The sequence below is a fragment of the Girardinichthys multiradiatus genome, chromosome 1, assembly GCF_021462225.1.
Source record: "Girardinichthys multiradiatus isolate DD_20200921_A chromosome 1, DD_fGirMul_XY1, whole genome shotgun sequence".
NCBI lineage: Eukaryota > Metazoa > Chordata > Actinopteri > Cyprinodontiformes > Goodeidae > Girardinichthys > Girardinichthys multiradiatus.
Window position 1 is genome coordinate 23,835,950 of NC_061794.1, and position 11,980 is coordinate 23,847,929.

General features: G+C 39.1%; 1 protein-coding gene across 4 annotated transcripts in view; it reads left to right on the plus strand.

Moving 5' to 3' along the window:
- The window catches only part of scn8aa (sodium channel, voltage gated, type VIII, alpha subunit a), a 62,722-nt gene extending 51,020 nt beyond the window's left edge, over positions 1 to 11,702 (plus strand). For all 4 annotated transcript variants that reach the window (XM_047360336.1, XM_047360327.1, XM_047360351.1 and 1 more), the window contains exons 22-27: positions 3,759 to 4,043; positions 4,441 to 4,494; positions 5,385 to 5,522; positions 5,614 to 5,718; positions 5,818 to 6,088; positions 6,572 to 11,702. In XM_047360336.1, the coding sequence (XP_047216292.1) occupies positions 3,759 to 4,043; positions 4,441 to 4,494; positions 5,385 to 5,522; positions 5,614 to 5,718; positions 5,818 to 6,088; positions 6,572 to 7,731 (2,013 nt within the window). In that variant the 3' untranslated portion in view covers positions 7,732 to 11,702. The remainder of the gene's footprint in view (positions 1 to 3,758; positions 4,044 to 4,440; positions 4,495 to 5,384; positions 5,523 to 5,613; positions 5,719 to 5,817; positions 6,089 to 6,571) is intronic.
- Positions 11,703 to 11,980: the final 278 nt, after the last annotated feature.

The following is an 11,980-nucleotide window of genomic DNA, read 5'->3' on the forward strand; positions in this document are numbered from 1 at the left end:
ACAATGAATTTGAACCTGCTGTATCAGTTTCTTTTCTTTTTTTTTTTTTTTTTTTTTACAATGTCTATGCTCATAAATTGAGTTACTGTTTTGTTTGAACTGAAAATGGAAAATTTGAGGTCAAAGCAATAAATAAATGAGTGGGGAAGTACATGAATGGAGAGATAACAAAAGGAATGAGGTTCCTGGAGAATTAGACCCAGGAGAAAATAAGGATCTTTACTGCTGCATTTTGTCACCTAGCAAACACAAACTTCAATATATTTTATTGTTATTAGTTTTGGAATATCCAAACACAAGGTATTGTGTAATTGCAAAGGGGAACAAAAATGGAAGGGTTTTTAAAGTTCCTTACAAATAAAAATCTGAAAAGTGTGGTGTGCCGCGGTAACCCTGGATGAGCTGCAGAGATCCACAGCTAGGTGCGAGAATCTGTTGATGGGATAATTAGGAGTTGTCTAGTATACAGTTCTGGCAAGATTGTTGAATTTTGTTCTAGTCAAAGGAAACCAAAGTAAAACATTTTGCATCTGGGCATCTCCTTGAACACACCATTCCAACTTTGGGTGCCTGATAATGTTGTGGATTGATCACAGGTTTGAGCTGTCTACAGCCTACAGCTAAATGTTTCTCCTGTATTTTGTCAGATTTATGGGGAGATAGAGAGATCCTGCACTGTCATGGTGCTTTAAAAACTGATTGAGATTCATTTTATCTTTCCTGTGCATTGCTGTAAACTGTCCAGCTGAAGACATCACTTTGAGATAATGCGCCTTTTATGATGTGACTTGGATCAATCCAACTCTGAGGTGAGGGATGGTTAAAATTTAAACATTAATTCTAACATTGTGGTTTATCAAAAAGTACAACGAGAATTAATAACAAATTTGTAAAATTGTCGTACTGCAGGAAGTGATCAGATTTCTTTGGATCAAAAAACAAGGGCAGTCAAGACATAGGTTTATGCCCATACTTGTTAAAATAGGGGAGCAGCTGCTCCACTTGCTTTGTTGTTCAGGCACCAATGATCCCAACCATCAAACATGGTGGTTGCTGTATCATGCTGTGGGGAGGCATTTCTGCACTACAGACAGGGAAGCTAGACAGAGTTGCTTTGTTCCTGGAGAGCAAAAGGTTTAGTCTCTCGATGTGTAAAGCTGATAGAGACATACCCAGAAAGATATGCTCCTGCAAAAGCTGGTTCTACTCACTATTGACTTCGGCCTAATATACAGACAAGCCACACTTTTCAGATTTTAATTTATAGAACATTTTGGATCCCTTTCCTTCCACCTCATAATTACACACTAACTGGTGGTGACCTGTCTGTCACTTAAAATCCCCAAAACATACATTGAATTTCATGGTTATAATTTGGCAAAATTTTAAAAAGCAAACAATGCAGTGTCAGTCTGACACATTGTTCAAAAAGCAATGTTTATGGAATGTTTTTTTTGTTAACTTTGCTCTCTCTTTCTCTTGATGCTGCTTGATTTTAGGTTTTTGTGCAGCTTGATTAGATGATTCAAACATTTTATTATTATTGTTTTTTGCTTCTAGCAAACCTGCCTGAGGAAAAAAAACCACCTAAATAAATTTTAATTACAGCACTCTGACATATATGCTTTTAAAAAAAACCATTTGGTTGAACGTTTTGAGGTGGAAACACAGTGAAGACCATTACAGGTTTTACATTGTGTGAGAAAAGCTTTCTAGATGCACAGGCTTGAAAACGTCAGCAATGATCTCTCTATCCACACATTTCTCTATTTATTTATGTATTGATTTGAGCGGATTCTTGAGATTGCACAATGCCATGTAACACGCATGTGTAATAACTGCCGATGCACATTCTGCATTTTTGAAAGCCATTTTCCCTCTTTCTGAGAATGCTTTCTACACAGCATGGCCTCTGTTATTAAACGGAATTTTTTAAAGCGATAAGATTGTAACTCAAATCAAGCAAAGAGTCATTCTCTCAGCGCACGCGATGGCACCACTGTAGTAAATTGTTCTGCAGTCGGTTGTTTTGTAATTTTAGGGTTCAACATTTGGATTTCACAAGTGTGTCCTTCATATCCCACATGGGAATTTTGTTTCTGCGTTCAGTGCTGAGAGAATCCTGCTCTTAGAGCTCCTCCCTGTCTGTTTGTTAAGAGGAGGGAATATGGCTCCACAAAACGAGTCTGCCAAAGAAATGCATGCTCAGCTGTCTGCCTGAGAGCTGCTGGTTGGCCTGCCTAACACTGATAATGAGCGGTTCAACAAGTGCTGAGCTTTTAAATCTGCAGTAAAAAAAGAAGGATTGAGTATTTGAAATGTGGGAATTTTCCCTTCCAAATTTTTATATATTGTTTGAGTTGGGCTTGTTATGGAGAAGAGCTATATTAGAAAGATGGACTATATAAGGTTGGGGTGGTTAGAGTGGACACTTCATAGTGATATGGCAAACACGTTTTATTGTTTACACATCCATTTAACATGCTAATTTTACCACCGCCTCATTATAAAAATATCTGCTTACAAATTTGTGAACATGTATATTTGAACATTTTATAAGCCGTTCTGTTGAGGAACTAAAGCTACAGAAAACAAACACTGAGTAGTGGTGTGTGTATGTGTGTGTGTGTGTGTCATTTATTACTGTCATTTTAGGAGAAATATTTTGTAATACATCTGTATATCTACTAGCAGCATTGTTAAGATAACAGAAACTAAAACATGCTTATGCTTAATAGCACTGCAGTCAAAACTACACATGCATCCTGATGAATTAGAAAACAGTTGAAAAGTAAATTAATTTGAGTAGTTGCATTCAAAGAGTGAAATTAATATATCATAGATTCATTACACAAAGAGGGAAATATTTTAAGCCTTCGTTTCTTTTATTTCTGATGATTATGGTTTATGTAATAAAAGCTCAGGGATGCCGTTATCCCTGCTGCTTTAGCATGTTTTTTTAAACAATTTTTCTTTCCACTTTACATTTCATGAATATGCTGTGATATGCTGGGAACTTTTTAAACAGCTACCTTCTTTGATTGGCTTACTATAATTCTGCAGGATGTCAATGACTGTCTGCTGGACATTTATCAAGACAAAAACATCCCAATGATTTCCTTATTAAAATCATTTGTTGATGGTTTTATGTTAAATTCACATTTTGTAATTTTGTTTTTTTATTAGCTCCTTTTTTTTACTAGCCTTGGTTATTAAAGTTAAGAAATATAACTCTCTGCAATATAAAGGGTTCACTTTTTAAATTTAATTAAAAAATATGGATGCTATACTAATTTACTGAGATGTCCCTTTGTTGGGACGAAGCATAACAAATCACCCCAAGAGTCTTAAAACTTTGGGGTAGGAAATCTCAGTTTTCATAATACTATAAATCGTACATTTTTCATTGTGTGATCTTTAATAGATTTTTATAAGCTCATTTGTTTGTGTGTGTGTGTGTGTGAGTATTTAATTGTCCACATGGCAGTTTTAGTCACATTCTTTGACATCGTAACCAGCATCCTAGAATCCAGGCTCTGTTTGCCTGTAAAAGCTCACAGTTTGCACATTTCAGTGCACAACACCTTTTTTAGTGAAGTGCTACTGGTGATGCTAACTGTTAAAATTATTTAAGAGCAGTTTTACGGTCTCTGTGTAATGCCATAACAATTTGTAGTGTCTTATGTGAGGGGTAAAATGAATTGGGCTGTTTTATGCTTCTTACACTGTTATATCCTTTCTCCCCTGGTTTGGTTTAGGTGGTAGTCAACGCCTTGGTGGGTGCCATCCCTTCCATTATGAATGTGTTGCTGGTTTGCCTCATCTTTTGGCTGATTTTCAGTATCATGGGGGTCAACTTGTTTGCGGGCAAGTACTACTACTGTTTCAATGAGACATCAGAGAGTTACTTTCAAGTTGAAGAAGTCAACAACAGGACCCAGTGTGAGGAGCTTATTAAAATGAACCATACTGAGGTTAGGTGGAAGAACGTCAAGATCAACTTTGACAATGTGGGTGCTGGCTACCTCGCCTTATTGCAAGTGGTGAGAGCTTCACTCCTCCTCCTTTGATTCGATTTCCTGTTTCTCACTAACTTGCATTTTGTTCCTAATTTTTCTGCACTTTCTTTGTTTTGTTTTACCTATAAGCTTCACTTGAAGGCCTGTCTATTCTTTATTTGTGTTTTGTCTTCACAACGCTGCGATAATGCCTTTTCTTCATGTTCATTGTGAATTTATGCGTGTGCTTCTCCATGCCTTTTTCTTTTTACATGTTTCTTTTCATGCACAAGCTGTACCACAGGACATGCATCAGTTTTGGTTTGAGTTTGAGTCTCCTTTAAGGATTATGATCATTTATATTTTTATTTCTGTAGTTTTTCTGGTCTGTTGTATTGGGTTGTACTAATGTATGCATATAATGTTATCTCTCTTGTAAAAGGCCACATTCAAAGGTTGGATGGACATTATGTATGCTGCTGTGGATTCCAGAGAGGTATATTCACTCCTTTACTGGAATGTTGATTTACTGATCCCACTTTGTACCAGGCTGTGAAAAGAAAACTAGGATCAGGGGGATCTGTTATAGTTAAGATCAGTAAAAAAAGACTTGAACAGTTGATTCCAGTGATTATTTTGGCATATAACGTCCTGAATTTAACCGACTGACAAAATAATGTAAGAAGCCTTATCAATACTGCTCATTCTGAAAAGTTTTTTTCCTTCCTTCCTTCCTTCCTTCATTTTTCTTTTCTTTTTTCCTTTCTTGTCTCTTTCCCTCCTTGTGCTCTTTCTCCACTCCATCATTTTATCACTCCTTCTTTCCTTGCTCCTGTCCTTCCTTCACTTCTTTCCTTCCTTGTGTCTGTTTCTGTCCTTTGTTTTTATCATTATTTAATACCTTCCTTACATTGCTTTGTGACCTCTCTTCTTTCATCCCTTGTCTCCTTTTCTTGTTTCCTTTATTCCTTTCTGCCTTGTGCCCTTCTTTCCTCCCTTCCCTTCCCTCCCACCTTCCCTCCCACCTACCTACCTACCTATTTTATTGTTTTTTCAGATTCTATTTTTTAACTCAACCCTCTTTAGAAATATCTGCCATAGAGTATTTGGAAGTTTAGGTATTTGGAGTATTTGGTGGTTTAGGTATTTTCTATTTCAAAATGAGGATAAAGGACTGAGAAACTGTAAACGTTGAGTTGGGATTTTTTACATGAAAGTGTGTAGGAACCCTGGCTTTGACATGTTATCTTACCTCTCATATAACCTTAGGTCAGATTTAGTCATATCTTTTCTGTCTGTATATTAGTCTAAGCTAAGGCAGGGCACTCAATCAGCATACATGTAGTGAATGAAAAACATTAAGCATTCTGCCCTGCTTCCTTCAAGGTGGGAGACCAGCCCAAGTATGAAGTCAACCTTTACATGTACATCTACTTCGTTGTCTTCATCATATTTGGGTCCTTCTTCACCCTCAACCTCTTCATTGGTGTGATCATTGACAACTTCAACCAGCAGAAGAAAAAGATAAGAGCTGCTCTATCCCCAAATGTTTTCATTTTGCTCTAAACAGGAAATGGGAACATGGTTATAACCAGTTTTTTGTTTCTCTCTTTACTTTGGAGGTCAGGATATCTTCATGACAGAGGAGCAGAAGAAGTACTACAATGCTATGAAAAAATTGGGCTCCAAAAAGCCACAAAAGCCAATTCCTCGACCACAAGTATGTTTATGGTTTTTATCAAAGTACTATTTTGGCCATAAATCAGCCCTTTTAATTCTTAAGATCATCTTTCCTCTCTGTGTTCCCATCATCTTGCAGAACAAGGTCCAGGGATTGGTGTTCGACTTTGTGACACAGCAAGTCTTTGACATCTCCATCATGATACTAATCTGCCTCAACATGGTCACCATGATGGTGGAAACAGACGATCAGTCGGAACAAACAGAAATGGTTCTCTACTGGGTCAACTTCATCTTTATTGTGGTCTTCACCACAGAGTTCTTGCTTAAGCTCTTCGCACTACGCCACTACTATTTCACCAACGGATGGAATATCTTCGATGTGGTGGTCGTCATCCTGTCCATTGTCGGTGAGCAAATACACAGCGACTTGCGAAAGTATTCACACCTCTTTAACTTTTTACAGCCATAAACTGCAATGTATTTTATCTGACCAACACAAAGTAGCACATAATTGTGAAGTGCGACAAAAAAAAAAACACGATGATCAAAGTTATTTGCAAATAAAATTTGGAATAAATATTATATAAATAGTGCAGTGCTGTTAAAAGTATTAGTGAAACGGGGTGGTGACAGCATCATGCTGAGGGGTTGCTTTTCTTCAGCATCCTCTCCCCAGCAGATTACAGGGTAATCCTAAAAGAAAACCTGTTAGAGGCAGCAAAAGACTTGAGACTGAGACCGAAGTTCATGTTTCCACAGTTTTTCACATTGTAATTTTGTAGTTGCAACGTGACAAAGTGAGGAAAGCCTGAAGAGGTATTAATACATTTACAAGGCACTTTTTATTCTAGTGACTTTCTCTCACTAATTCCTCTTTTTCTCCACCTTAGGTATGTTCCTGGCTGACATCATCGAGAAGTACTTTGTGTCACCGACCTTGTTCAGGGTAATCAGGTTGGCTCGTATTGGCCGGATCCTGCGTCTGATCAAAGGAGCTAAAGGCATCCGGACTTTGCTCTTCGCCCTGATGATGTCCTTGCCGGCCTTGTTCAACATCGGCTTGCTGCTCTTCCTGGTCATGTTCATCTTTTCCATCTTTGGCATGTCCAACTTCGGCTATGTAAAGCACGGGGCGGGCATCGATGACCTGTACAACTTCGAAACCTTCGGCAACAGCATGATCATCCTGTTCATGATCACCACGTCGGCCGGCTGGGACGGCTTGTTGCTGCCGATCCTAAACTACCCACCGGACTGCAACCCTAACTTGGAGAACCCTGGTACTTCAGTGAAGGGTGACTGTGGGAATCCCTCCGTGGGAATTTTCTTTTTTGTCATGTACATCATTATTTCTTTCCTGATTGTGGTTAACATGTACATTGCCATCATTCTGGAGAACTTCAGCGTGGCCACTGAGGAAAGTGCCGATCCACTCAGTGAAGATGACTTTGAGACCTTCTATGAGATCTGGGAGAAGTTTGATCCCACTGCCTCCCAGTTCATTAGTTTTGCCAAGCTCCCTGACTTTGCAGATGCTTTGGAGCACCCACTTCGTGTGCCAAAGCCCAACACTATAGAACTGATCGCCATGGACATGCCTATGGTGAGTGGTGATCGCATTCACTGCCTCGACATCCTGTTTGCCTTCACTAAGCGCGTGCTGGGCGACAGCGGCGAGCTGGACATGCTGAGGACGCAGATGGAGGAACGCTTTGTGGCAGCCAACCCGTCCAAAGTGTCGTACGAGCCCATCACCACAACGCTTCGCCGTAAACAGGAGGATGTCTCTGCCAGAATCATCCAAAATGCCTATCGCACCTACCTTATCAGGCGCGGCATCATCTTCAAGCGACACATTTTATCTAGTAATAAGCTGGAGAATGGCGGGACCAACCAGGAAAAGAAAGAGAGCACACCATCCACTGCCTCTCTCCCGTCTTATGACAGCGTGACCAAACCTGACAAGGAGAAGCAGGACAAAAGCAAGGAGGACTGGGCCAGGAAAGAGAAGGACAAAAACCAGAAAGATGAGTGGGAATCCAAGTGTTAGGACCCAGTGACTTCAAAATCTTAATTTAAACATGACAACAGACTCTGGGTCCAGACACCCAACAATGTAGAAAAACCATTTGCAAATATGATTAAAAGCAAGAAAAAAAAAACACAAAAAATGTTTACATACTCAAATACTACTGAGGCAATGTGGTTTCCTATGTTGTCAAAGACATCTGAACCAAATGCAATCAGTTTATTGTGGAATTTCTGCTGCACAGCGATCAAGTTCATAGAAATGAGGAGTAAACACAAAAAACAGGAACTCACGAATTTCTTTGGGGGACCAACTGCCACACAACCCACCGCTTGACGTTTGGAGCGTTGCAAATCTCCTGCCACCACCAAGTGTGGATTAACCCCGCTGCAAAGCTCCAGCGCCGTGGGACTGGATCGCACAGATCCCGACAGAACTGTGTCAGCAGTCTAAAGGAGGGCCTGTAACCCTTGAGTTTACCATCTTTATCAAGAAGAAGAGCATAATCATCCCGAGGAAGTTTAGCTTTTTTGACAGATGCACTAGAGGGGGGGCGAGGAAACAAATAATTTTATTTTTCATTCGTTTGAATAAACCTGGATCTTCACATTATTTGCAGCAAAAAAATAACAATGAGGTAACATTTATCCCATGTCACTGGTCTTCTCATCCTCTCTTTGTAATACTGATGCTGAAAAGACGTTTTCTAACATGGGCTCTCACGCTGGAATGGGTCCGGGTCACTAGTCGATGTAATTTGGAAACTTGCTCAGAGGAAGTTCCAGATAAAAAATAATTTTTGTGCTTGTTAAATGCATAGAAATTACTTGCATGAAGGCATGTTTTGATCAGGAATCATGCATGAGTAATCATAGTCCACAAAACACTAATTGTCAGACCACCGCAGTGGCTCGATTAAACGCTTGAGGCTGTCCGCTGAGGGAATTAGGAGAACTGCAAATGGAAGATGGAGTTATACGAAATATTGCAGAATGACATTTGTATTTCACAAATTTTTTAACTGACGGTGGGTTTATTTCAGCCTCTAAAGAAATGAACATGGGAATAATTAATGCAGGCACTCAGAGCCACAGTCTCGGCCGGAACCTCTGAATGTTGATAGTTTGTGGAACAGGCAGAATATCCTCATGTTGAGGCTGCATGACACTTGGAAGGACATTTCTGATCAAATCTGAGGATTTCTTGGTGAACTTACTGCCATTTAAACCGTCTCTTTCTTCACTTACCTCTGGTCCATGATACAGCGATGAGAACAAGTGATGTTTCACGCCAAGGAATCCAAAATCCAGTGTGCTCAAGTATAAGTAGGTTTCCCATCTGTTGCAGAGGGATATGATATAGGATTCAAACTTTTCAGTTTGGCTGCATTTTTCCTTTTGTGTTCTTATTTCGAGACAAGAGGAAAGACTGAAAACTGTGCTGAGGCAAAGATATTAGGTAGTAGTTTTACTGAGCAGCTTCCCCTAAAGAGAACCTTTTTTTTTACTATTTGAGTTCAGCGTAAGATTGTCCTTTGGACGCATGTTTCAGGCAGTGCTTTTCTGAAAATTTGAGTTGTCAGCTTTAGAAATAAAAACAAAGCCTTTAAGTCTTTCACTGATGTCCAAGTGATGCAATTCCCACCCCCCAAGAAAAAAAGGCTTGTGGTCAGTGAAAGTGACATCTGATTCAGCAGAGGTAGCAGAAAATTATTGCAGGGACATGTCTTGTTGTGCATAGAGTGCATGGAACGTGTGGACTGGAAGGAACTGTAGGGTTTCAGGGAGGCTGGATGGGTGAAAAAACCAGTGTAAATGGGGACCAATATGTGGATCGAGGCCCTCCCTTCAGTGTTTTTGACTGACTGCCATAAGAACAAGATATAAACACAAGAGCAGGTGCTTTGGTCTGAGCTTGGAGTGCTGAAAGTCCCATGTTTGTCAGTGTATCATTGTGCTTCTGTGGGACCTCTTTGAACACTGTGTGGTCTTGCACCATCTTATCGCAAACCTGCAGGCTTCCAAACCTTTATTGCCTGCCTAAAACCAGAGACAGAGGTAGAGGAAAGGGGAAATTATGAACAGACCTCATGCAGAAGCAACTATGTTGTCTAAATAAGCTTTGTTGGTGTTTTCCACAATGAATTGCAAACGGAGGCTTTGCCAACTGCCTCCTTAATGTCCTACCACTTATTTTCTACGCAGCGGAAATGGTCCTATTTCTTAGTGTATGATTGGACCTAAATCTGGCATCCAGCATCACACCACTGTTGCCATTTGGTGTGTTTAACACTGCCTGTACCAACCAACGACCACCCACCCCCTAGAACAACAGCAAATGAGGTCTGTTTACAATACGAGGTCTCTGAACCAGTTTGGCGGCTGCACACTGAAACCAAATACATTCCCAATGAGAACCACAGGAGGAGTGAGTAAAGTCATCCAAACACACCCATGTTCATCTTGGATGTAATATTTTAGAGTTATATACATTCACATTTAAAAATTTATAAAAAAGGAAAAAAACACAAAAAAGAAAAAAAACAACATATGTACAGTGCAGGCTATGATGTAAATGGCAAAATCGCTGAACGAACGAACTTTTTGAGAGAAGCTATAAATATTGTATTATATTGTTTTATTTTAATGGCATGCTTTGTTGTGTTTTTTGTAAATAGAGAATTTTAAAAATGTTACTACTAATAATCAAAAAGTGATAAAATAACAATAATATAGAATGGCTTCCAGCTATGCCCTTTGTCACATTTGTTACTTTTGGATTTTTTGAGACACTTTTCACTTTGTTGACGGAAACTGAATGAAATATATAGAAATTATATAATACAAAAGATATATACATGTATACATATGTGTTTATATGTATATACATAAAACAGGAGAACACTGTCACATTTGATTTATGTGCAACACGTTCACGTGGATGTCTAAAAAAAACAAACTGGTTGTTTCCAGCACTCTTTTCAATGTTGGGAAAAATAGCTCATGTGCAATGTTACTGGATGTAGCCTGATCATGACTTTAACAGGATATTGTTACCAGCACATTTCTCACTTAACTGTTGTATCTATCACATTCAGATCACACACACCACTCCTACAGTCGCACAGACACACTCCATGGAAACTCTCTTCACTGCCCACCAGTTTTACAGGTGATCTTTTTCCAGAAGGACGTCAGTGAGTGTGACTGACTGCTTCCTACATACTATGATACTGCCACCATCGAAACACATACACACACACAAACACACACGAGTGCCATTGCAGCTCAACACACCTGCAGCCATTTTTCTCATCGTCACTCTCCTTTTGTTGAACGGTTCGTTTCTTGTGTTCCACTCGATGGCATGTGCCTTTTTTCTGCTTTTTCTGCAAATTTGGATGTCAATACCACACTGGAGAAAAAAGAAGCAAACAAATACTGAAATACGTGTATCCAAATTGAGACGGGTGGGGATTTTTTGGGGGGGTTGATTAATCGGGGATGTCAGGTCCGGTGTACAAGCGGAGTATCTTCCAGAAATCTAGCTACATCTTACTATTTATCAGTGTGTGATGTTAACAGAAAAAAATGGCTAACTCAAAAAATAAAAATAAAAAATGTCCTGTTCTTAGTGCGATACGTGTCCCTCACTTGGCTTGTGAAAAAGCAGCTTGCCTTCTGTATTTTGGTTTGATTTCTTCCATATTTCTGTCTCCATCTGAAATTTATTTTTGTATCAATATTTGATTATAGGAGTTATTCTTTTTTAGCATGGTTTAATATGAGCTTTTTTTTCGTTTTGTTGAAAACGTTTATTTAAAAAAAGTGCTTTTCAAACTGTTATCATTTGACACCGTGACAAAAGAGGATATACAGTACAATACAATGGTGTGTTGCACAACCACTTGGACTCTTGGTTTAGAATATATGAAAGATTGTCTTCATTTGAGCACGAAACTTTTTATTACCAATAAAGCAGCCTTCCAGTTACATCCTGTGTGGCTTTTTGGATGTTAAGTTGAATGTTTATAACTTTATAGAAGAAATCAGGAATGCTTTGTTGTAACTACAAACACAGCATCTTGCAAAAGTACTCATGCCCCTTTGAACATTTACACATTATGTCTGTCAGACTGGATAGAGAGCATTTGAATTTTAATTTAGGTTTGGACATTGACTAGGACAGTCTAATATATGAATATGCTTTAATCTAAATTATTCCATTGTAGCCCTGGTTGTGTTTTTAGGGTTGTTGTCCTGCTGCAAGA